Source organism: Macaca thibetana, chromosome 6, assembly GCF_024542745.1.
Source record: "Macaca thibetana thibetana isolate TM-01 chromosome 6, ASM2454274v1, whole genome shotgun sequence".
NCBI classification, from domain to species: domain Eukaryota; kingdom Metazoa; phylum Chordata; class Mammalia; order Primates; family Cercopithecidae; genus Macaca; species Macaca thibetana.
This window is the reverse complement of record NC_065583.1, coordinates 3,633,600-3,658,597: the sequence shown is the minus strand read 5'-3', so window position 1 is coordinate 3,658,597 and position 24,998 is coordinate 3,633,600. Positions and strand designations below refer to the sequence as shown.

The 24,998-nt window shown below is 50.4% G+C and overlaps 2 protein-coding genes across 16 annotated transcripts in view; one reads left to right on the top strand and one right to left on the bottom strand.

Annotated features, from left to right (window-relative positions):
* The first annotated feature begins 1,655 nt into the window (after positions 1–1,655).
* RMND5B (required for meiotic nuclear division 5 homolog B) lies at positions 1,656–19,613 on the top strand. Of its 3 annotated transcripts, none has more exons than XM_050794246.1 (11): positions 1,656–1,749; positions 1,931–2,067; positions 8,876–9,026; positions 13,382–13,527; positions 13,651–13,791; positions 14,434–14,534; positions 14,751–14,917; positions 17,177–17,342; positions 18,589–18,691; positions 18,776–18,930; positions 19,016–19,613. In XM_050794246.1, exons 3-11 carry the CDS (start codon positions 8,888–8,890, stop codon positions 19,077–19,079), a joined length of 1,182 nt encoding a protein of 393 aa, XP_050650203.1. In that variant the 5' UTR covers positions 1,656–1,749; positions 1,931–2,067; positions 8,876–8,887; the 3' UTR covers positions 19,080–19,613. The 3 variants fall into 3 exon arrangements, with proteins under 3 accessions (XP_050650203.1, XP_050650202.1, XP_050650204.1); XM_050794247.1 differs by having other exon boundaries at positions 1,715–1,749; positions 1,931–2,059; XM_050794245.1 differs by lacking the exon at positions 1,931–2,067 and having other exon boundaries at positions 1,696–1,749.
* A 949-nt stretch (positions 19,614–20,562) lies between these two features.
* The window catches only part of NHP2 (NHP2 ribonucleoprotein), a 170,049-nt gene continuing 165,613 nt past the window's right edge, over positions 20,563–24,998 (bottom strand). For all 13 annotated transcript variants that reach the window (XM_050794258.1, XM_050794256.1, XM_050794262.1 and 10 more), the window contains exons 3-5: positions 24,882–24,951; positions 21,996–22,101; positions 20,563–20,937 (exon numbers count right to left, since the gene is read on the bottom strand). In XM_050794258.1, coding sequence (XP_050650215.1) covers positions 20,812–20,937; positions 21,996–22,101; positions 24,882–24,951 — 302 coding nt within the window. In that variant the 3' untranslated portion in view covers positions 20,563–20,811. The remainder of the gene's footprint in view (positions 20,938–21,995; positions 22,102–24,881; positions 24,952–24,998) is intronic.

Below are 24,998 nucleotides of genomic sequence, written 5' to 3'. Positions count from 1 at the left end.
CGGTGGCTCACTCCAGTAATCTCAATACTTCCGAAGGCTGAGAGTGGAGGATCTCTTGAGGCCAAGAGTTCGCAACCAACTTGCGCGACATAGGGAGACCACGTCTCTATTTTGAAAAAAAAAACAAACAAAAAAAACCAGTAAGTTGTGCAAAGGGGAAGAAGAGGGGGGATGCATGGGGAGGCATGGAGGATTCAAGGGGAGGATGGCCTGGAATGAGGCCCAACCAAAAGGGAGCAGAAGTTGGCAACACAGATACCTAGCTTTTTCTCCAGGACTGCTCCTAGTCTCAGCATCTGAGGCCTGAGGAGGAGTGGGGACTTCTTTACTCTTTCCCTCTAGAGCAGAGGGTCTGGAAGGATAGAAAATTCAATCTAGGGCTGGGTGAGGTGGCTCATGCCTGTAATCCCAGCAATTTGGGAGGCTGTGGTCAGGAGTTCCAGACCAGCCCGGCCAACATGGCAAAATCCCATCTCTAAATACAAAAATTAGCCGGGCATGGTGGAGCATGCCTGTAATCTCAGTTACTCAGGGGGCTGAGGCAGGAGAATCGCTCGAAGCTTGGAGGTGGAGGTTGCAGTGAGCCGAGATCACACCACTGCACTCCAGCCTGGGCAACAGAGCAAGACTTCATCTCAAAAAAAGAAAGAAGAAAAAGAAAATTCAGTCCGGTCTTGGGTTTGGGGTCAGTGCCTGTTCTCTCCTCCCTAACCTTCACCCTTCCTCCTTAGGAAGGATGGGCAGGTCCCATCTTCTCCCCTTCCCCACTTCCCCAGGACAGCGACCAACAGAGGGCGGCAGGGTAGTGCTGGACCCGCTCGTCCGCAGAACCGAATTCTGCTGAATACCCAGTGGGCAGATTAAGTTCGGGACATGGGGACCAGCAAGGCCGGGACGGGAAAGACGAGTTTTCTGTGTTTTTTAAGCGGAGTCTCACTTTGTCGCCCAGGCTGGAGTGCAATGGCATGATCTCGACTCACTGCAACCTCCGCCTCTTGGGTTCAAGCGATTATCCTGCCTCAGTCTCCCGAGGAGCTGGGACTATGAGACTACAGGTGCCCGCCACCGCGCCCGGCTAATTTTTGTATTTTTAGTAGAGACGGGGTTTCACCGTATTAGCCAGGATGGTCTCGACCTCCTGACCTCGTGATCCTCCCACCTCGGCCTCCCAAAGTGCTGGGATTACAGGCGCCAGCCACCGCGCCCGACCTGGAGTTTTCTTTTTTTTAAGTATCACTTGGTATTTCAAGAGCGCACCGCGGGCACAGCCCAGTTACCCCGCTCACGGCCCCCGCGCCGCCCTCACTGAGCTGGGCGGGCAGCGCTGCAGGCGTAACCACTTGGGGCTTCTGACCCGGGAGCCAGGCGCTGGGTTGAGTGCGGGGCCGACGCCTCCTCTGCTGGGTGGGGAACCCGCCCGCCGGCGAGGAGCGGTCGCGGCCAGCGGCTTCTGCCGACTGGGAGGCCCGCGGCCCGGCCGGAGGGACTTGGAACCTGGAGGCGACCAGGCGCGACCCCCTAAAGGACTACAGGTGCGGCTTTTCTGGCCATCGCCCTGTTCCCGCGGGCGACTCCACTCGGCACGCGCGGCGGGGAGGCTCGGCGGCCGGACGCAAAGCTGCGGGCTCGTGGGACGGCCACCCCTCCACGAAACCGCCAGTGGGCGGGCCCAGGCCGCCGATCGACCGCCCTGGCTTCCGGTTCCGATGACAGTGGCGCCGGAAGCCGGGGCCGGGGCTGCGGGGCGAGGTGAGAGCGCGCGGGCTTGGGGCCGGCAGGTGCGGGCCGAGGGCGGGCACGGCGGCCGGCAGAGCTGAGGCCCGCGGCGGGGAAAGCTCGGCCGGCCTCCCGGGTCCCACCCTTCTCCGGATTCCCTGCTATCCACGACTAAGCCCCGGACAGTCTGCCCTTGGGCTTGTTCTCTTCTCAGTTATCGGCCCCGGGCCGGGAGCTGGAGTCCCAGACTCAGGTCCCGGCCCAGCCCCCGAAGAGCCGCCTCAGCCGGGGGAGTAGCTCGGACTCAAACGTCCCGTCCTCGTGCGACCGCGCTGGGTCGGAGGTGAGCAGGTGCGCACCGGGCTCGGCAGGGCTTTGGGGCAGGGTCTTTGGAAGGATGACTAGGAGTTTCCTGTCGCTTGCATGTTAATGCGGGTCAAACTCCCAGTAGGCGCTGCTGTCCAGGGAAAATGATGGGCTTTTTCCTCCCTCCAGTTTTGGTTAATGAGAAAAGAAAGAAACTTCAAGTAGGGCTGTGTGGTAAAAAAAAAAAAAAAAAAAAAAAAAAAAAAAAATGGAAGAGGGCGATATGACAGGGTAACTGGTGTGAGGGTGGGGCAGAGGGGTCAGCATTAGATACTGTGGTCTAGCAGAGCGGCTCTGAAGACGTGACATTTGCGTTGAGACCCAAATTAGGAGGAGGGTATGGGAAGATATGGGGAGAGAGTGGTCCAGGCAGCGGGAACAACCAGTGCGAAGGCCCCGGGGCAGAAATCGACTGGGAGTATCGTCAGGGAACAGAAAGAAAGCTAGTGTGGCTGGAGTATGGTAAGAAAGGGAAAGAGTGGTAGGAGATGAGGTCGGAGAGTTGGGGTTTCCTCACGTAGAGCTTGTAGGTCATAGAAAGGAACGTGGAGTTTTTTCTAAGTACAGTGGAAATCTTTTGGTTTTAAGAAGAGGAGTGACATGTAGGGTAGAGAATAGATGGAGATGGCGGCTGCAAAAGTCTAAGAATTGGCTGGGCACGGTGGTTCTCGCCTGTAATTCCAGCACTTTGGGAGGCTGAGGCTGGCAGATGGCTTGAGCTCAGCACTTCAAGACCAACCTGGCCAACATGGTGAAACTCTGTCTCTCCAAAAAATTAGGCCTGGTGCAGTGGCTCACGCTTGTAACCCCAACACTTTGGAAGGCCGAGGCGGGAGGATCACTTGAGGCCAGGAGTTCAAGACCAGCCTGGCCAACGTGGTGAAACCCCATCTCTACTAAAAATACAAAAAACAGGTCTGGTGGCAGGTGCCTGTAATTCCAGCTACTTAGGAGACTGAGGCAGGAGAATCGCTTGAAACTGGGAAGCGAAGGTTGCCATGAGCCAAGATCATGCCACGAGACTCCATCTCAAAAACAAACAACAAAAAAATTAGCCAGGTGTGGTGGGGAGAGAGGGAAGAATAGGGACAAAAGGGAATACATAAATAAATACAAAGGAGAAAAGGCCCTGCATGGACCAATTAAATGTGTCATAAACTCAGGAGTGTTCATGGGGGGACTACATGGTGCACTTGTAGTGCCAGCTTCTTGGGTGGGGGGCTGAGGTGAGAGGATCACTTGAGCCCAGGAGGTCGAGGCTGCAGCGAGCCCTGATTGTACCACAGCTCTCTGGCCTGGGCAACAGATTGAGACCCTGTCTCTCTCTCTCTTTTTTTTTTTTTTTAATTTTTAAGCAACCCTAGTAACTGAAGAGACCCTGCCTCAAAAAAAAAAAAAGCATTAAGAATTGAGTCAATGGAGGTTGTCTAATCTTTGTCAGGCAAAAGGAACCTTTGTGATTTGCTCAAACTTCTTTTCTCCCTGCACAGGAGCCCCTTGTTTCAGGATGCCAAATACTCCAGGATAAACCTCCATGCATGCCATCATGGAGATTTAATATTTCACTCATGTCTCTTTCTACCCACTCCTACACGTTTGAGCTCAGGCTGTCTAGGGCGAAGTTACGAAATGGATGTGTCATTTAATCAGCAAATGTGTTGTTGTTGTTGTTGTTGTTGTTGTTTTTGAGACGGAATTTTTGCTCTTGTTGCCCAGGCTGGAGTGCAATGATGTGGTCTTGGCTCCCTGCAACCTCCACCTCCTGGTTCAAGCGATTGTCCTGCCTCAGCCACCTGAGTAGCTGGGATTACAAGCGCGTGCCACCACACCTGGGTAATTTTTGTATTTTTAGTAGAAACGAGGTTTCACCATGTTGCTCAGGCTGGTCTCAAACTCTTGACCTCAGGTGAGCCACCTGCCTCAGCCTCCCAAAGTGCTGGAATTACAAGCGTGAGCCACTGCACCCGGCCAATCAACAAATTTTATTTTTTTTTTGAGATGGAGTCTCGCACTGTCTTCCAGGCTGGAGTGCAATGGCGTGATCTCGGCTCACTGCAAGCTCTGCCTCCAGGGTTCACGCCATTCTCCTGCTCCATCCAGCCTCCCGAGTAGCTGGGACTACAGGCGCCCACCACCTCGCCCGGCTAATTTTTTGTATTTTTTTAGTAGAGATGGGGTTTCACTGTGTTAGCCAGGATGGTCTCGATCTCCTGACCTCATGATCTGCCCGCCTTGGCATCCCAAAGTGTTGGGATTACAGGCGTGAGCCACCGCGCCCAGCCCCAATCAACAAATGTTTACTGAGCATCTGCCATGGACCAGGCCCTGGTCTGGGCACCGAGCGGGAGAATGGACAAGACTGCACTCCAGCCATTGAGCAGCTCACAGACCAATGGGGGAGGCCGACGTGGACAGGCCGTTACTGTGCTGCAGTGGTTGAGGACTCAGATGGGTGTGGTATGGCCACTCCTGCCAGGTTATGAAGCAGAAAAAGAGGCAGGGAGATTTCACTGAGGGCTCAAGGGAGGTGATAATTTAACTACAGCTTACGTACTCTATACAAAGAAGTGCAGAGGGCGCTCTAAAAATAGGAACAACTTGTGCAAAGGAAGCAAATATGTAATTGCAAAGGGCTTATATGTCAACCATGGCAGTGTTGGGCACAAGGTAACAGGATCTGGTGTGTGTTTCGGAGGGTCATCCTGGTGGATAATTTCTGTATATGTGAGACCTTGGGGAGGAAGGCTTAGGACCCGTGGACATGAAATTTCAATCATCAGTACTTCTGTTAATCATGAAGTTTGTCAAAGACAAACACAATTCCTTGTGCCTGGTGCAGATGACTGACTATGATTCAGGCGGAGTGGCTTGCTCTGGACAGACTGAATTAACTTCCTGGATTTTTTGGAAAGAATACCCGCAAACAGTTCTGTTTTCTCAGTTCACTTATTTTATTTTTAAAAATTTGGCCAGGTGATTTGGCTCACACGTGTAAATCCCAGCGCTTTGGGAGGCCAAGGCAGGTGGATCACTTGAGGCTAGGAGTTTGAGACCAGCCTGGCCCAAATGGCGAAACCCCGTCTTTACTAAAAATACAAAAATGAAAAAAAAAAAAAATGAGCCAGGTGTGGTGGCGCACCTGTAATCCCAGCTACTTGGGAAACCAAGGCATGAGAATTGCTTGAACCCGGGAGGTGGAGGTTGCCAGTGAGCCAAGATAGTGCCACTGTACTCCAGCCTGGGCAACAGAGCAAGACTGTCTCCAAATAACACAAACAAAAAAAGTACTGAGTTAATCACACTCCTCAGGGTGACACTTACTGGTCCATGCAGGGCCTTTTTCTCCTTTGTATTTATATTCCCTTTTGTCCCTATTCTTCCCCCATCTTCTCACCACAGGAAACCATTCTGATGTGTTTGGTGTATATCTTCTTTTTGTTTTTTTTGAGACAGGGTCTCACTCTGTTGCTCAGGCTGGAGTGCAGTGGCATAATCATGACTCACTGCAGCCTTGATGTCCCGGGCTCAAGCAATCCTCCCTCCCACCTCAGCCTTCTGAGTAGCTGGGACCACAGGCATGTGCCACCATGCCCAGGTAAATCTGCCATGTTGCCCAAGCTAGTCTCGAACTCCTGAGCTTAGCAGTCTGCCTGCCTTGACCTCCCAAAATGCTGAGATTACAGATGCGAGCCACTGCTCCTGGCCTATATGCATGCATATATATATATATATATAATTTTTTTTTTTTTTTTTTTTGAGACGGAGTCCTGCTCTGTCTCCCAGGCTGGAGTGCAGTGGTGCAATCTTGGCTCACTGCAAGCTCTGCCTCCCCAGTTCACATCACTCTCCTGCCTCAGCCTCCCGAGTAGCGGGGACTACAGGAGCCCGCCACCACACCCGGCTAATTTTTTGTATTTTTTTAGTAGAGACGGGGTTTCACCGTGTTAGCCAGGATGGTCTCGATCTCCTGACCTCGTGATCCTCCCGTTTCAACCTCCCAAAGTGCTGGGATTACAGACGTGAGCCACCATGCCCGGCCGCATATATTTTTAATTTACATAAATGGATTCTGCCTAGACCTCATTTTTTTCCACCTCAGTGCCATGTGTGGATCTTACTGATGTTGCTCTGGGTATATTTGGGACGCACTTTCTAAATGTTCCACAGGTTTCCATAGATGCATCCCCCACATTTTACTTACTTGATTCCTCTAGTGATAAGGTCCCTAGATTGTTTCCTACTCCTTGCCACAATGCAATCCTGTACCATCTCCTTCCTCAACTTTGTAAATACAATTTTATTGCTTCTCATAAAGGCAATTTTATTGCCTTTTGGCTAACATCAAGTGTAGTAAATACAATTTCAAGATGCTGATTTGAGCTTGCCTTTGATAAGCCTGGTAGCTCTTGGGGTCTGACAGGCCGGATTGTTTGACCTTCATGAGGTCCTGGCTTTTTTGAGCCATGTTTATTTTTGATAAATATATCAAAATGTTTGATATGTTTATTTTTGAAAAATTGTGATTCTAGTTCCCAGACACTCTTGGCCAACATTCTAGTGTCCTGCCGTCTTCCCTAGTTGATCATTCTCATGAGCTCTGTGGTTAATTTTCTGTTTCTCATCTTCATTAATGGTTGCTGTACACTCATTCCAACACAGATATTTGCTGCTTTCCTTTCCTGGTGAAACAGTGGCCTGTGAAGCTGGTCCTGGGAGTGCCTGTGATGTGAAGTACTTAGAGAAGGACTCCCAGGTCAGAGCCAGACTGTCTGGCTTCAGTTCCCAGCTCCTCCACTTCCCAGATGCCTGACCTTGGGCAACTGATTTAATCTTTGTGTCTCATTTTCTCGTCTGCAAAGTGGGTCTAATCATCGTACCTACCTCATAGTGTTTTCATGAGCATTAGGTAAACGAATTAATGTATGCAGTCATTAGAGCAGTGCCTGGCACAGAACAGGCTCCTATTTGGAATGTCAGCTGTTAACAATAGCAATAATAATAATTACATCATTTCAGATAGGAGACCCTGTTATATTTTGCCATAATGGATCACATCCAGTTGCAGGATGTTTGTACAGAGGGGATGGGGGGGGTGGCTTAGCTTCTGGACTCCGTGACTATAGATTCCAGTGTAATAGCATTCGCTGTAAGGAAAGAGGGAATAAACACAGCCCCCAAGGCCCTGGGTGCCATTTCACTATCACTTGTTCCCTGTCAGGTTGGGTGACAGTGGCTACAGATGGGCCAAGGTGCTGAGGCCGGGACTCATGCTGGTGGGAATGAGTGAAGAGAGCCTGTGAAACTGGGAAGATCTTGGTGGTCACCTTGGACATAAGATTCTCTTTCTCTTTCTGATGTTCCTCCGTACCCTTCTAGAGAATGGGCAATGGGCTAGATTTGAATCTTTCAGAGGGAAATGTGACAGAACCCTCTCATTTCAAATCTCCTAGATGGAAGGATGGGGAAGGAAATCAGCTGTGTCACAGACATTCTGAGATTTGCCCACATGTTCAGTGTCAAAGGCTTCTCTGAAATGGAAAGGAGCAGTGGCCCAGGGTAGAAAGGACAAGGAAGCCCCAGTGGTAGGGAGAGGAGACAGGACAAGAAAAGTCAACTTTCTTTCAATGGTCTAATGAGGAGGGAAGCTGGTATTGCAGCAAGAGAGGTTCTGGTCTGGTTGGGGAGGCAGGCCCAGTGACCAAAACTGAAATAGAAGGGTGCAAAGTGAGAGTAGAGGGAGCTAGGTGGGCACAGGCTAGAGACAGCTGCTGAAGATGCTGACGTCTGAGCTAACTCAGAAGTGATGGGCCAGCCTCTCAAGTATTCGAGGAGGTAAGGGTGATGGAGAGCAGGCCAGGTGAGGAAGCAGCATGTACCAGGGCACGGGGCTATGAGAGAGCAAGGGTTCTGTGGCTGTCCTCAGGTGCGCAGCGGGTGAGGGTGAGGCAGGGGTGGTAGGCAAGCCCGTCAGGCCGGCATGGTTGGCAGTTACTCCCCAAGCTGTGTTTCCAAATATCAGCCACTCAAGGACGGCCTTTATGGCTTATGTTACTGTAGTACATGGAAAAGCAGTTCCTTTAACTGTAAGAATGTGGCCATAATGACTCTACGAAAACACATGGGCCAGGCATGGTGGCTCATGCCTATAATCCCGGCACTTTGAGAGGCCAAGGCAGAAAGATTGTTTGAGCCCCAGGAGTTGGAGACCAACCGGGGCAACACAGGGAGACCCCGTCTCTACAAAAAAAAATTTTAAATTAGACAGGTGTGGAAGCACATTCCTGTGGTCCCAGCTAGTCAGGAGGCTAAAGTGGGAGAATCCCTTGGGCCTGGGGGGTCAAGGTTGCCATGAGCTGAGATAGTGCCACTGCACTCTAGCCAGGGCAACAGAACAAGAGCCTGTCTCAAAAAAAGAAAATACATACGTGTAATATGATGTTATGCAGTATGTGGATTTCTAGTTAGATAGTATTGCCAGCTAAGGGCTCTGTGAGGCCTGCTCTCTATTCTGATTTAAAAGGGAATGAACAAAGATTAAGGCATGAAAAGAGTTGAAAATGGAATAATTTTCTCATCATGATTCAGAAAAACCCCGTCCTCACACCAGCCTGCATCCTCCACTGGAGTGAGGAGATGGGATGTTACATGCTTACCAAAACCTATGTTTTGGTAAGCAGGGAACATTGATACATGATGTGGGAATGGTGAGAGGGATCTGAAGAGGTGGTCTGAGCACCCTGCCTGCCATGCCACCGTGGCCCAAATGGGGCCTGACCCAGCTGACCCTTCCCAGGCTGAGGCCACCATGGAGCAGTGTGCGTGCGTGGAGAGAGAACTGGACAAGGTCCTGCAGAAGTTCCTGACCTACGGGCAGCACTGCGAGCAGAGCCTGGAGGAGCTGCTGCACTACGTGGGCCAGCTGCGGGCTGAGCTGGCCAGTGCAGGTGGGTGGCCACCCTTGCAAGTGCCCTGTGACAGCCTCCCTGAGGACATGGGAGACCCGAAGCTACTGAGTGACAGGGTTCCGGAAGGAAGATGATGAGGATATTGGTACCAGCATCTCTAGGCCTCCTTGAAACCGGGTAATGACAGTCTCTGAACTATTTCAAAAAGCCCAACAGAAATGATTAATTTACCTGAGATGATTCCCATTTACATTTTGTTTTCAACTTACTTTTCTATTTTTAACTTTTTTCTTTTCATTATATATATATATATATATATATATTTTTTTTTTTTTTTTTGTGGAGACAATGTCTATGTTGCCTAGGCTGGTCTTGAACTCCTAGGGGCTCAAGTGATCCTCCTGCCTCAGCCTCCCTAAGTGCTGGGATTATATGCGTGAGCCACCATGCCTGGCCTATTTTTAGCTTTTAAGATTTTAAAGATAATTTTAAATTTAGAGACCAGTTCCAAGAATAGTATAAAGAACTGATATATACCCTTTACTTGGATTCACCACCTGCTCATATGTTGCCATATTTGCCGTTATCATTACTTTTTAACCATTTGAAACTAAGTTGTAGATAACATAGCCCCAAGCCTTCAGTGTGTATTTCCTAAAATCAAGAGCATTCTCTTGCATAAAAACAGCATACTTATTGAACCCAGAAATTGCCAGGCGCAGTGGCTCATGCCTGTAATCCCAGCACTTCGGGAGCCCAAGGCGGACAGATCACCTGAGGTCAGGAGTTTAAGACCAGCCTGGCCGACATGGCAAAACCCCTTCTCTACTAAAAATACAAAACTTAGCTGGGCATGGTGGTGGGCTGCAGTGAGCAGAGGTCACGCCACTGCACTCCAACCTGGCCAACAGAGCGAGACTCCATCTCAAAAAAACAAAATAAATAAATAAATAAATCCAAGAAATGAAACATTGATATAATATTGCCTAGTAACTATACTTTACATTTCTTTCTTTTTTTTTTTTTTTTTGAGATGGAGTCTCACTGTTGCTCAGGCTGGAGCGCAGTGGTGTGATCTCACCTCAGCTGCAACCTCCACCTCCCGGGTTCAAGCGATTCTCGGCCTCAGCTTCCCGAGTAGCTGGGATTAAAGGCGCATGCCACCACCTGCAGCTAATTTTTGTATTTTTTAGTACAGACGGGGTTTTGACACGTTGGCTAGGCTGGTCTTGAACTCCTGACCTCAAGTGATCTGCCTGCCTCAGTCTCCCAAAGTGCTAGGATTACAGGTGTGAGCCACCACACCCAGCCAATGTAGTTCACATTTCAATTTTGCCATTGTTCCAGGAATTTTTTTTTTTTTTTTTTTGGAAACAGAGTTTTGCTCTCATTGCCCAGGCTGGAGGGCAATGGTGCAATCTTTGCTCACTGCAACCTCTGCCTTCCAGGTTCAAGGGATTCTCCTGCTTCAGCCTCCCAAGTTGCTGGGATTACAGGCCTGTACCACCATGCCTGGCTAATTTTTTTTTTTTTTTTGTATTTTTAGTAGAGATGGGGTTTTGCCACGTTGGCCAGGCTGGTCTCAAACTCCTGACCTCAGGTGATCCACCTGCCTTGGCCTCCCAAAGTGCTGGGATTACAGGTGTGAGCCACCATGCCTGGCTGTCCCAGGAATTTTCATAAAGCATTTTGATTTCCAGTCCAGGAACCAATCCAAGATCACACACTTCATTTCGTTTCTCCTGTCTAATCTTTAGTTTTTTTAATCTGGGACATTTCTTCTGTCTTCCTTTATCTTTCATGACATTGGTATTTTTGAAGCATTAAAGCCAATTTTGCAGAACATGTCTCAATTTGGAGTTGTCTGATGTTTTCTCATTACTTAGGTTTTGCATTTTTGCCAGGAGTACTTCAGAAGTGATTTGTTTCTCAGTGCATCACATTGGAAGACACAAGATGTTGGTTTATTGCATTATTGCTGTTGTTCACTTTTATTTTGGAGACAGGGTCTCACTTTGTTGCCCATGCTGGAGTGCAGTGGCATGATCTTGGCTCACTGCAGCCTTGACCTCCTGGGCTCAAGTGATCCTACCACCTCAGCCTCAGGAGTAGCTGGGACCACAGCAATACACTACCACGCCCAGCTAATTTTTTTTTATTGTAGAGATGGGGTCTCCCAGGGTGGTGTTGAACTCCTGGGTTCAAGTGATCCTCCTGTGTAGCCTCCCAAAGTGCTGGGATTATGATCCACTGCACCTGGCCTCATCTTCACTTTGATCACTTAGTTAAGATGGTATCTGCTAAGTTTTTCCACTGTAAAGTTCCTAATTTTTCTTTGTAATCACTAAGTAGTTTGTGGGCTGTAATCCTAGCACTTTGGGAGGCTGAGGCGGGCAGATCACTCGAGCCCAGGAGGTCAAGACCAGCCTGGTCAACATGGCAAAACCAATTAGCCAGGCATGGTGGCACATGCCTGTAGTCTCAGCTACTTGGGAGGCTGAGGCATGAGAATCGCTTGAACCCAGGAGGCAGAGGTTGCAGTGAGCCAAGATTGCACCACTGCACTCCAGCATGGGTGACGGAACGAGACTGTCTCAAAAAAAAAAAAAAAAAAAAAAAAAAAAAAAAAAAACACAACTAGTGGTATGTGGGAGATACTTTGATACCCTATAAATGTCCTGCTCTTTACCAAATTTCAGCCTCTACTCGTTTTACTATCCATTAATGATTGTTGTGTGAATTATTACTAAGCTATCTGCAACATGGTGATTTTTCCTGCTTTGTCATTCTTTATACATTTATTAGTTGGCATTCAACTGTAAAGCTTTCCCTTCTCCTTTCATTATTATCACTTTACACTCATATTCTTATTGTATTCAATAGGTTATAATCCATTACGGTTATTTAATGTAATGTTCAAATTGTCTTAGGTCTGACCAGCGGGAGTCCCTGGTTCCTATGTCTTTTTTAAAAACTGAGCTACAATTCACTTACCATTAAACTCACTCTTTTAAAGTACAACTCTGGCCGGGTGCAGTGGCTCATGCCTGTAATCGCAGCACTTTGGGAGGCTAAGGCAGGTGGATCACCTGAGGTCAGGAGTTTGAGACCAGCCTGGCCAACATGATGAAACCCTGTCTCTACTAAAAATACAAAAATTAGCTGGGCGTGGTGTCGCATACCTGTAATCCCAGCTACTCGAGAGGCTGAGGCAGGAGAATCTCTTGAACTCGAGAGGTAGAGGTTGCAGTGAGCCAAGATTGCGCCAAGGCTGGACTGCACTCCAGCCTGAGCGACAGAGCAAGACTCTGTATCCAAATAAATAAATAAAGTACAACTCTGGATGGGCATGGTGGCTCATGTCTGTAGTCCCGGCACTTTGGGAAGCTGAGGCAGGTAGATCACTTGAGTCCAGGAGTTCGAGACCAGTCTGGGTAACATGGTAACTCCGTCTACCAAAAATACAAGTATTAGCCAGTCTCATAACCCGGTCTTAAAATAAATAAATACATACATACATAGATGAAAATTTAAAAAATAAAGTACAACTCAGTGGTTTTCAGCATATTTACAGAATTGTACAATCTTCACCACTATCTAATTTCAGAACATTTTCATCACCCCCAGAAGAAACCTAACCCATTAACTATCTCTCCATTCCTCCCTCTCCCTAGCCTCTGGCAACCACTAATCTCTTTTTTGTCTCTATAGATCTGCCTATTTTGGACAGTTCATATAAAAGGAATCATATCACATGTAGCCTTTTGTGTCTGGCTTCTTTGATTAATGTGACCTTTTCAAGGCTTATCTATGTTGTAGCCTGTATCAGCACTTCATTCCTTTCTATGGCTGAATGACCGTCCATTGTATGGATGTGCCATATTCTTCCACTGATTGATGGACATTTGGGTTGTTTCCACCTTTGGGCTATTATAAATATCACTGCTATGAATATTCACTTACAAGTGTTTGTGTGGACATATGTTTTTATTTATTTTGGTGTATACTTAGGAGTGGAATTGCTGGATCCTATGGTAACTCTATGTTTAACTTCACAGTTAAACAGAACCCTATGCCTGCTGTAGTGCGTGAGTTAAAATAAACACTTGGCCCATAGTAAGTGCCAAATCATCTTCATTTCACTATAATTTTACAGATGAGGAAATGAAGGCTTCCAGAGGTGAACTGGCTTTTCCCATTTGACCAGTTCCAAGTCAGACAGTTAAAAAGTGGCAGGACCTGGAAGAGAAGCTAGTTCTTTCACCCTGGCATTTAGGGCTGTCTCCTGGGCCACGGGGCTGGCATTTAGAATAGAGGAGGCAGAGCTAAGGTCTGCTGCCAAGGCAGGTGCCCCAGTCTGCCTCCTCTGTGTCCTTATTCCACTTCCTCTGCAGCCCTCCAGGGGACCCCTCTTTCAGCCACCCTCTCTCTGGTGATGTCACAATGCTGCCGGAAGATCAAAGATACGGTGCAGAAACTGGCTTCGGACCATAAGGACATTCACAGCAGTGTATCCCGAGTGGGCAAAGCCATTGACAGGGTGAGCACATGGCTGGCTCCAGGCCTGGGCTGAGAGTACCCTGAAGCTGGGATGTACAAGGACTCGAAGGAGAGCCAGCAAGAGTGCCCACATCACCAGGCCCTGTCTCTCCTCCTTTGTCAGAACTTCGACTCTGAGATCTGTGGTGTTGTGTCAGATGCGGTGTGGGACGCGCGGGAACAGCAGCAGCAGATCCTGCAGATGGCCATCGTGGAACACCTGTACCAGCAGGGCATGCTCAGCGTGGCCGAGGAGCTGTGCCAGGTACAGCCGGGCCGGGCAGGTGCTGACAACCTGCCTGCTCTGCCTTTCACCTGCTAGTTTTCAGTATATGAAGTCCCTGCCATTCTTCAATTCCGTTTATTTCCTAAAGGAAATCAGCGCCTCTGCCAGAAGTAGAAGGTAGCTTTAAAAACGTATATGATGAAAAGAGAAGTTACTCATTTCTAGTTAGAGTTGGTTGCCAGCCAGGGTTCAGAGCTGAGGCCTCATATCCCTTTATTGAAAAGGGAGATGGATGAGTGAAATGACAAAGTAGTACTTGTTAGGTGTTAAAGACACACTGGTGGTAAAAGTAAAGATTTTCCCTACTGTACTAGGAGGATTGAAGAGGAATAATTTTCTCGCCATGCAACTCCGTGTGTAGCCTGGGGACTGTCTCCACTGCTACAGTTGTAGGGTGGGGTTTGCAGTCCGCACTCTGGAGGTCAGCATGTCTACTCAGCCTCCCCAGGATCGAGATGGGAACAAGAGAGGCCCAAGTGGCTGGCACGAGACCAAGCTCCTCAAGCAAAGCCCAGCTCTCTCTGGCCTGTCTTTGGCGGGTGAGCTTTTATTATGTGCACAGCAGAGAACTTTGGAAACACCATCTTGCAGTGGTGGGATCTCTTCTCTCTCTCCTTATAGGAATCAACGCTGAACGTGGACTTGGATTTCAAGCAGCCTTTCCTAGAGTTGAATCGAATCCTAGAAGCCCTGCACGAACAAGACCTCGGTCCTGCGCTGGAGTAAGGAGGCCCTTGGGTGGGCCAGCAGCACTCTGCTCTCCGACCTCTCAGGGCACAGGGCTTGACTGCGGTCTTCAGTTCACCCAGATGTACTTGACTTGCCTCCAGCCCTGTCTCAAGAGCCTCACACAGGCTTTTGGGGCCCTCCTCTCAGGTCCTGGCTCTCAGGTCCTAGCCCCCAGCAGCTCTACACTAAACTGGCCCCTTTCTTCCCAGATGGGCCGTCTCCCACAGGCAGCGCCTGCTGGAACTCAACAGCTCCCTGGAGTTCAAGCTGCACCGACTGCACTTCATCCGCCTCCTGGCAGGAGGCCCGGAGAAGCAGCTGGAGGCCCTCAGCTATGCTCGGCACTTCCAGCCCTTTGCCCAGCTGCACCAGCGGGGTGAGTGCCCAGGGGGCTGGGGTTGTGCTGCCTGGCCTGACACATGTCTGGATATGGTGGGTTACATCAGGCTCCAGTCCCTGCGCCCATGCAGATGCCTCTCCCCAACTAGAAACTTCTCTGACCCCTCATTGTGTCTGGGATGAACTCTAGGCTCCTCCTCTCTCACATCTGCCATACCTTTAGTTTTTTTTTTTTTTTTTTTTTGAGATGGAATTTCGCTCTTATTGCCCAGGCTGGAGTGCAATGGCGCAATCTTGGCACACCGCAACCTCTGCCTCCCAGGTTCAAGCAATTCTGCCTCAGCCTCCCGAGTAGCTGGGATTACAGGCATGCACCACCACACCTGGCTAATTTTGTATTTTTAGTAGAGGCGGGGTTTCTCCATGTTGAGGCTGGTCTTGAACTCCTGACCTCAGGTGATCCGCCCGCCTTGGCCTCCCAAAGTGCTGGGATTACAGGCATGGGCCACTGCGCCCGGCCGTACCTTTAGTTTATAGCTTCAGCGCAGCCCACCCAGGGTCCTCGTGCCTGCTGTGCGCCACACCACACTCAGAGCCCCACCTGTTACGCCTTGTGTGCCTCCCTGACATGGTTGGCCTATGGAAAAGTCCTTTAAAAAAAAAAAGGCGGGGCGCTCACACCTGTGATCCCAGCACTTTGGGAGGCTGAGGTGGGCGGATTACGAGGTCAGGAGATCAGGACCATCCTGGCTAACACGGTGATACCCCGTAGCTACTAAAAATATAAAAAAAGCCGGGCGTTGTGGCAGACGCCTGTAGTCTCAGCTACTGAAGCAGGAGAATGGCATGAAGCCGGGAGGTGGAACTTGCAGGGAGCCGAGATCGCGCTACTGCACTCCAGCCTGTGCAACAGAGTGAGACTCCATCTCAAAAGAAAAAAAAAGAAACTTGTCTGGGCGCGATGGCTCATGCCTGTAATCACAGCACTTAGGGAGGCCAAAGCAAGGGGCGAATCACTTGAGCTGGAGACCAGCCTTGGCAACATGGCGAAGCCCTGCCCCTGCTCCCATCTCTACAAAAAGGAAAATGAAAAAGACTCAATTGAGCACTCTTCCTGTCATGCTAGAATTTCCAGACCTGGAATCTGAGTCTCACCTATGCTTACGTGTAGTAACCTGTACTAACCTGTTTTTTTAGTTCCACTCATATTTATTAAATTTTATCTCAAAATAAATATGTAAACCAAGCCATGATTTTATTTATTATTTATGAGACAAAGTCTCACTCTGTTGCCCAGGCTGGAGTGCAGTGGCGTGATCCCGGCTCACTGCAACCTCCATCTCCCGGGTTCAAGCAATTCTCCTGCCTCAGCCTCCTGAGTAGCTGGGATTACAAATGCCTGACTCTGGCCGGCACAGTGGCTCACTCCTGTAATCCCAGCACTTTGGGAGGCCAAGGTGGGTGGATCATGAGGTCAAGAGATCAAGACCATCCTGGCCAACATGGTGAAACCCCATCTCTACTAAAAATACAAAAAATTAGCCAGGTGTGGTGGCGGGCGCCTGTAGTCCCAGCTCTTCAGGAGGCTGAGGCAGGGGAATCACTTGAACCTGGGAGGCGGAGGTAGCAGTGAGCTGAGATTGCGCCACTGCACTCCAGCACTCCAGCCCTCCAGTCTGGCAACAGAGCAAGACTCCGTCTCAAAAAAAAAACCAAAAAAACAAGTGCCTGACACCACGTCCGGCTAATTTTTATATTTTTTAGTAGAGACGGGGTTTCACCATGTTGGCCAGGCTGGTCTCAAACTCCTGGCCTCATGTGATCCACTCACCTCGGCCTCCCAAAGTGCTGGAATTATAGGCATGAGCCACCATGCCCGGCCCCAAGCCATGATTTAAGTTTTAGCTACATACTGCTGCCTCTTGAAAGCTCTTAACCTGGGGTTACTCTAAATGGAGATTAGTGTGGAGACACCAGTGCCAACCTGAGGACGTATTTGATCCTTGATGCAGTTGGGGAGGAAAGAGAACTGGAAAAGAACTGTCCTCCTTCCCGATTCCACGTAGGTAACGCCTGAGGTAACGCCTGTTCTTGTCCTGCAGAAGCAGCCTGGACTCCACCTCCCCAGTGGGTTTTACAGTCCCATTTGCCCGAGGGCATTTTCATCCCTGCTCAGTGTGCTTGGGGGCTTGGGAGCCGCTGGGCTCCGTATATGGTGCTGCACAGTCCTGCCGCCCGCTTGGGGTGGACCCAGAGCCCTGCACCCCCTGAGCTGCACCCCCTGGTTGCCTTGTAGAGATCCAGGTGATGATGGGCAGTCTGGTGTACCTGCGGCTGGGCTTGGAGAAGTCACCCTACTGCCACCTGCTGGACAACAGCCACTGGGCAGAGATCTGTGAGACCTTTACCCGGGACGCCTGTTCCCTGCTGGGGCTTTCTGTGGAGTCCCCCCTTAGCGTCAGGTACAACCTAGCCCTGTGAGGACAGCACAAGTGGGAGGGTGGAGAGGGAATCATCATTTTGCCAAGGCCCTGCCATGTGCCAGGAACAGTGCTCGGTGCTTTCAGAGACTGAAACTGGCTTTCTTAGTCATTCTTCAGGAGAGGAATTACCTGATTTTACAGTTAAACTGAGACTAGGAAGAGTTATGGCCCGAGGTCACCATGAGGTCAGTGGCATGGTCACGGTTCCCATTTTGTAAGGTCTCCTGAATGAGGTCCCTGCCTCTCTTGCACCTCACCCTGGATCACTGCAAGACGTTCCCAGCTAGCCCACGCCCCTCTGCAGCCTGCCTTCCTCATGACCTCATGTCTTCAATACCACTTGCCTTCAGGGGAGATGTGAGTGGTTGAGTAACATGTATTCAACACTGCTGCTCAGACACCTCCCTCACAGCTCAGCAACCCTGGGAGGGACAGCCACTGTTACCCTCATTCTACAGTTGGAAGAAATGGAGAGTCAAGATGTGCACTCACTTGCCCAAGGCCTCACAGGGAATAAGAGGCACTTGGACCTGACCCCAGAACCACACACTCCACCACAGTGGACAGTTGTTACTGTGTATTTAGACCGTTTATGGAGTCTGAATACAGCAGCTCAATATAGTGGACTGATTCCACGCTCATCTAATTTGTGACCGTGGATTCAGGTTACAGAATGTTATTTCCCAGCAAGAACAACATCAGCACCTTAGGATGGTTGTGTCGTGCAGGATTACCCTGTGCATTGTAGGGTATTTAGCATCTGAGGTTCCAGCCAGTAGGCTCCCTTCCCCATGCAGTTGTCATGAGAACGGAACCCCAGCCTCCACTTGTTAGGCGGCCTAGTTGGTAGCCACCATTAGAAAGATGTATTATGACTACACAGCAGGGTGCATCCTATAGGCAGGCTGGGGCCCTTTGGAACTGCTCACTGTCCCCTAGTCACACCAAGGACTTTTCAGTCATTAGAATGAGCAGATATCTGCCCCTAGAGCTATAGGAAGTCTTCCCTGTAGATGCTCAAATTTTGGGGTGCATTAGAATGAGTCTCTAGAGTCAGACACACATAAGCACATATGTGGCGCCTTACAAACAATGTGAGGGATCTTTGAGGACCACGCACCATTTTGGAGCCCGGTCTCGAGGTCCATGCTGAAGCGCGGCGTGCTGGCCCTGTTGCCTGTCTGCTGTGGTCTGAGCCACTGGAGCCTCTGTTCCTTGTCTGCAGCTTTGCCTCTGGCTGTGTGGCACTGCCCGTGTTGATGAACATCAAGGCTGTGATTGAGCAAAGGCAGTGCACTGGGGTCTGGAGTCACAAGGACGAGTTACCGGTGAGGCCTGGCCCGGGGAATCGTGGGCAAGAGGCACTGGGGAGGACAGGAAGTGGAACTCACCTCCTTTGCTGCCCTTCCCAGATTGAGATTGAACTAGGCATGAAGTGCTGGTACCACTCCGTGTTCGCTTGCCCCATCCTCCGCCAGCAGACGTCAGATTCCAACCCTCCCATCAAGCTCATCTGTGGCCATGTTATCTCCCGAGATGCACTCAATAAGCTCATTAATGGAGGAAAGTAAGTTCCCTGTGCTCTACTCCACCTTGGCTTGGCTCTCCTACTGGCCACCCCTGAAACGTTCTTGGTTCTCCTCCCTTTACAGGCTGAAGTGTCCCTACTGTCCCATGGAGCAGAACCCGGCAGATGGGAAACGCATCATATTCTGATTCCTACCTGGAAGGAATGTTGTTGAAAGGGCTTTTCACCTGGGAGCCTTGGTCTGTCTCAGTAGGGCGGTTAGCGCCAGTGGACTGTGGCTGGTTTCAGAGCACCTGGCTGAGGAGTTCCGCTGAGGGGAGGGCTGGAGCAGCCCTTTGGCAGAGACTGAGGAGGGAGATGGACCAGCCCACACCTGGCAGCTGGCTCCACGGCATAAGGAAAGGGAGATGCCGGCCTCTGTGCTCCTGCCGTCTCTCCGTTTTTATTTGCCCTTGACTTGGTAGCAGCCGACAGAGTGGCAACGCGCTTGGTCTTCAGCAGTAGACATCCTTCTACCCCTGCCCTCCGCCGAGTCTCTTGCTGCCATGCCAATGCTATGTCCACCCTTGCCCCTCGGCCCAAGGGTGTCCAGCGGTGGCCCACCTCTTCCTCCCACTGTACAGCCTCAACAGTATGTACCATCTCCCACTGTAAATAGTCCCAGTTAGAATGGAATGCCGTGGTTTTATAACTTTGAACAAATCTATTCGCTGCCCTTCTCATTTCTCCTGGCCAACCTTTAGCCTCACAGACAAATGATGACCACATGTCTACCACACACAGGTACTGGGCGCGACCTGGTGGCTGCTGCACACAGAAACGTGGCCAGCGGGTGTCCAGTGTCCAGGCAGAAAGAACCCAGCTTGCAGCCCTGACTGCGGGGAGCTTAGATGTCAGACCCCAGGCAACGTGCTTTTACATATACCCATTACCAGATCTTATTACCTCCATGGGAGAAATCCGTGTAATGGGATTCAGGAAAATGAAATAACTTGCACAACAGGCTCACAGCTTGGAAAGGAAACAGCTTGGAGTTTTAACCAGATCTGACCCTCAAGCCCAAGCTATTTCCAGTTTACTCCAGGGTGCCTGAACTTGGTTGCTGTGTATAGAGTCCTGTGAGTTTACTCCAGGGTGCCTGAACTTGGTTGTTGTGTATACTGAGTCCTGTGCAGGGCCTCTGACAGCAGTAAGAGGCCCCAAGTCTAAAATGTTTGAAGGGATTGGGTTACTAAGGCCATTATGTTAAGCAAGAGAGATAGCCTGGGGGGATGCATTTTAGCTTCATATTCCTATTTAAAATTTGCTGTGTGGGTGGATAAATCGCTTCCATAAGCTTCACAGTGGCATTTAAGGCTCCTGGGGGAAAGTTAAGAATGGGGGTGTTCCTGATGTGGGGGCTTTAGGCTTCCATGAAGTGGGTCTGGGCCCCCTGCCTTACCTCACAGCCCCCATCTACCCTGGAGGAGGGAGTTGAAAGCGCTGGGGTAGCAGCAGGATCAGTTCTCAGCTTGAGCCAAAGCACCTGGCCGGGGCAGCTGAGCATTAGCACAGAACCCTTTGAGTCCTTCGGGCTCTCTGGCGAGGAAAACCGCTTCACTCTTCCCGCCCACCAACTCGTTGGCCCAACCAGCAGCTGCTGCTTAAGAAAACACCCACAGACTCACCACATTTTAGTCTTAGCATTTACTTTCCCCACCCCACTTTCTTGGAACAGCCTTTAGTTCTACAGGAAATGGCACTGATGGACAGAAGACTGGCATTACCTTCATGAAAGGGCTGTTAGAGCTGCCTGGGAAGAAGGCGAGCCTCGGGGAACTGGGAAGATGCAGTCAGTGTGTGTGGGCAGGAGGACAGCCAGTCATCCCGCCGCCAGCCAGCAGCTCCCAGCGGCAGGTGCCCAGGTGCTCCCGGAGCCCCTCATAGGGGTAGGGGCAGGGACTGCACCTCCTCCAGACACTCGTCGTAGGCCTCCTGGTACTCCTCGTGGGGCTTGACCATTATCACACAGGTGGGGCGCTTGGAGCCTGCGGCTGCACCCAGGTCCTACAGAGAGGAAAGAAGTGCTGTTTGGAAAAAAGGCTGTGCAACCTGTATGCCAGGAAGTCACCAACTGATGACCCACCAGCCTAATCTGTCCCACAACCATGTTCTCTTCGGTCCATGTTCTATTTAAAAGCATCTTGAATTGGTTGCCATCATTTAAACTCAATCAGACTTTCAAGGCATGGTCTAGCCACACACAGCCTACATTCCCACATGACAGCTATGAAAGGGCTCCAGTCCAGCAGGGGCCGTCCCGGTCCCTGCCATCCCTCACTTCCTGTGCCTCAGATCTGGCCCCTGCTATGTAAGATAAGGACAGCTAGAGGTCCCCCTGAGCCTAAACCCACCTAACAGGACTAACATGGGTGAAGCATCTTAGCTTACAAAGCTTACTCACATACATCTGTCTCTTTTTATTCTCATAGTCCACAGAGAACTGACTTCGGTTCTTACTCTTAGGCCAAATGGTAAGTTCCTTCAGAACAGGGCCTCTCCCTGCTTTATCCCAACAAGTGATACTGTAGCTACCCAAGATCCACCCTCCAGCCTTTTTTTTTTTTTTCCCTAGACAGGGCCTCACTCTGTCATGCAGTCTGGAGTGTGGTGGTGTATGATCATGGCTCACTGCAGCCTCGAACTCCTGGGCTCAAGTGATCCTCCCACTTTAGCCTCCCAAGTGGCTGGGACTACAGGCATGTGCCACTACACCCAGCTAATTAAAAAAATTTTTTTTTGTAGAGATGGAGTCTCACTTTGTTGCGCAGGTTATTCCTGAACTACTGTCCTCAACTGATCCTCCTGTCTTGGCCTCCCAAAGCACTAGGATTACAGGTGTGAGCCACAGCGCCTGGGCTAGGATTCCCATTTTATAAGATGGGAACTGAAATGCAAGAGGTAACTCATCTGTAGTCACAAAACTAAGAAGACATGGAGCCGAGAATCCATCCAGGCCTGTCTTAGCTCCAACACTCCTGGCTCTGTCCTATACTCTTCTGCTACGGCAGACGATCCCAGACACCCCAGTGCTGAGCAAGGTCAGGGGGCCATGTGCTCCTTACCGTCTTCGAGGGGATATAGACATAGGGCAGATTTCGGTCCTCACACATGACTGGGAGATGGCAGTATACCTCAATGGGCAGTGTGTCTCCTGCCAAAACCATGATCCTGAAATGAGAGGAAACAGTCATTTCTGGCTTTGCTCCCTCCTTTCAGTTGTAAGTGCCGCCTTGGGCTGGGTCTTAGGGAGAGAGAGAAAACTCTGTTTGGTGAGTGCACTCTTCTGGGGTGATCTCTACCTCTTGGCAACATGTAAGTGCCATCAAAGTGAGGTAGTGCTCGGACAGGTGAAGTACAGGATGGGTGCCAAGGTGTATAAGCTCAGCTCTCTTTGGAGAGTCAAAAAAGCTTTCAACCAGGAGGTGATACTTGAACAGCACGCTAAATGATGACTGTGTCAGGCAGCCCATGGAGGGGTTGGGAGTGGGGAGAGCATGAGGTGGGAGAATCAGAATGGCACCGGAGAGACTGGCAGGGGACACCTCCAAGGCCTTGAGTACCAGGCTAAGAAGCATGGGCTCTGTCCCAAGAGTGACAGTGAGGCAATGAAAGCTTGCCAGAGACGCCTCAGCCAGGGTTCCTAGCTGGCCAGGTGTCAAGACTGGGGGGGCAAGGGCCTCAGGAGCCTGAAGACACAGAAGGAAAAGTCTGCTCTCCCACACTGGGTAACAGGCAGACACACAAGGACAGAGTCCTCAGCTGAAAGCGCTCTTCCCCACACCTAGTGCTCCTCTGCCGGCTCCCCGTCTATTAAGCGCCTTTAACTGTGAGTGTTCCTCACAGCCTTGTCCTCGGCTGCCATCCCCTCGCAGTACCTTCTTCCCGGCTGACCAGAGCCACTGCCATGGGGTCAAGTGCCATCTGTGTGCTGAAAACTCCCAGATTTACCTACCATCTCCAGCCTGGCCCTCTCTCTTCCATGCTCCAAACCCCTATAGCCATCTGCGTATTTGACAGTTCTCCTGGTGGGGGGAGGGGTGGAAGTCATGTGTCTACGGCACCTCAAAACCTTATCCAAAGCCAAGCTTGTGATCTTTCTACACAAATCTGGTCCCCCTCCACTGTTCACATCTCAGATTGGGCCCTCTCTCCCTCCAGCTGGGCATGCCAGAACCTAAAAGTTGTCATTACCTCCCCATTCTCCACATCTAAAGTCCTTTCAAATCTGTCCCCTCTAACTCTGTCTCCACCATCACCTCTCCACGACTACAGTAGTCTACTGCCTGAACTTTCCCCAACCTACTCGTACCTCTCTAATCCTTTCTTCAACTGCCAGAAAAATCTTAGGGTGTAAAAAATAATAAAAATTGGCCGGGCGCGGTGGCTCAAGCCTGTAATCCCAGCACTTTGGGAGGCCGAGACGGGTAGATCACGAGGTCAGGAGATCGAGACCATCCTGGCTAACACGGTGAAACCCCGTCTCTACTAAGAAATACAAAAAACTAGCCGGGCGAGGGCGGGCGCCTGTAGTCCCAGCTACTCGGAAGGCTGAGGCCGGAGAATGGCGTGAACCCGGGAGGCGGAGCTTGCAGTGAGCTGAGATCCGGCCACTGCACTCCAGCCTGGGCTACAGAGCGAGACTCCGTCTCAAAAAAAAAAAAAAAAAAAAATAATAATAATAATAATAAAAAATTATGTCACTTCCTGGCTTTAACCCCCAATAGTTTCAAAAGCACTGAGTATAAAAACTAAATTTACTGTGGCCTACAAGCCTCCTAAGAAGGTAGCACCTCTGCTCACCAGACCCTCTCCTGCCCCCAGGCCTCTTTCTTCTGGCAGGATCCTCCCACCGCCCGCCTCCAAATTAATCCCTGTGTCTTAAGAGCTCAGCTCAAATGGGACTGCTGAGGCAAACTTGCCCTGAGGTGCCCTCCCCAGCGAGGTTAGACGCCATTGAGCATCAAGTGTGCCCAACATTATTGAGCTCCTGAGCACCCACAGTTTCACTTCTTGGGATAAAGCACGGAGGCCCTGTTCTGAAGGAGCTTACCATCTGGCCTGAGAGGGTGATACAGGGAAGAAAAATTTAAGTAAGTTTCAAACTTTGATGAATGCCATTAAGAAAAGTGGGGTGAAGAAGTAATTCTCATTGCACTCTGTCATTTTCCTTCATGGCTATCACAACGTGTAATTATTTGTGTGTGTGTCATTATCTGATCAATGAATGTCATTGTTTCTCCCACAGCACAGTGCCTGAAAAAGAGTATACTCAACAGTTAAGGCTGCCAGGCGCGGTGGTTCATGCCTGTAATCTCAACGCTTCGGGAGACCGAGGCAGGAGGATCCCTTGGGCCCAGGAGTTCAAGACCAGCCCGGGCAACAGGGCGAGCCTCCTCTGTCTCTGCAAAACAACAACAATCAGCCAGGAGTAGCGGCGCAAGCCTGTGGTCCCAGCTACTTGGGAGGCTGAGGTGGGAGGATCACTTGAGCCCAAGGGGGACGAGGCTGCGGTGAGCTGTGATCGCACCACTGCACTCCAACCCGGTGAGAGCTAGACCCATCTCAAAAACAAAAACTTTAACGCTCAGCTCCTTAAATACAGAGCTGGAGAAGGGCCATCCCTAGGACTGAGATTCAGGGCTGTGGGGATTAGGGCGGAGGCCCGAGGTAATCTGAGGCAAGGAGCGGAGCCCGAGGAGGAAGGCCCCTGCATTAATGAAGGTGGGTCTACCCTAAGGAACTTGGCTTACACGATTCGCTTCACTTTGGAATTCACTTTGAGCTCGTATACGTGATGTATCGGTATTGTACCAAAGGGACTTTACCGACTGCTTGATTGGCTTCTGCATATGGGGCTAGGTCGGAGTCAACCTTTTTACTGTGCACCTACTAAGCAGAGATTTCTCCGTTTACGTTTAGAAATGCAAAATCTAAAGGAGGGTTCTTACCCTTTTTCTCCTTTGTTGACAAATTTCTGAACCTCTTTCACCCCGCGCCGAATCTGCTTCTGCTTCACGGCTGCAACAACAGAAGAGTCGGTCGGGGGCCTCGCCCCGCCACCCGCG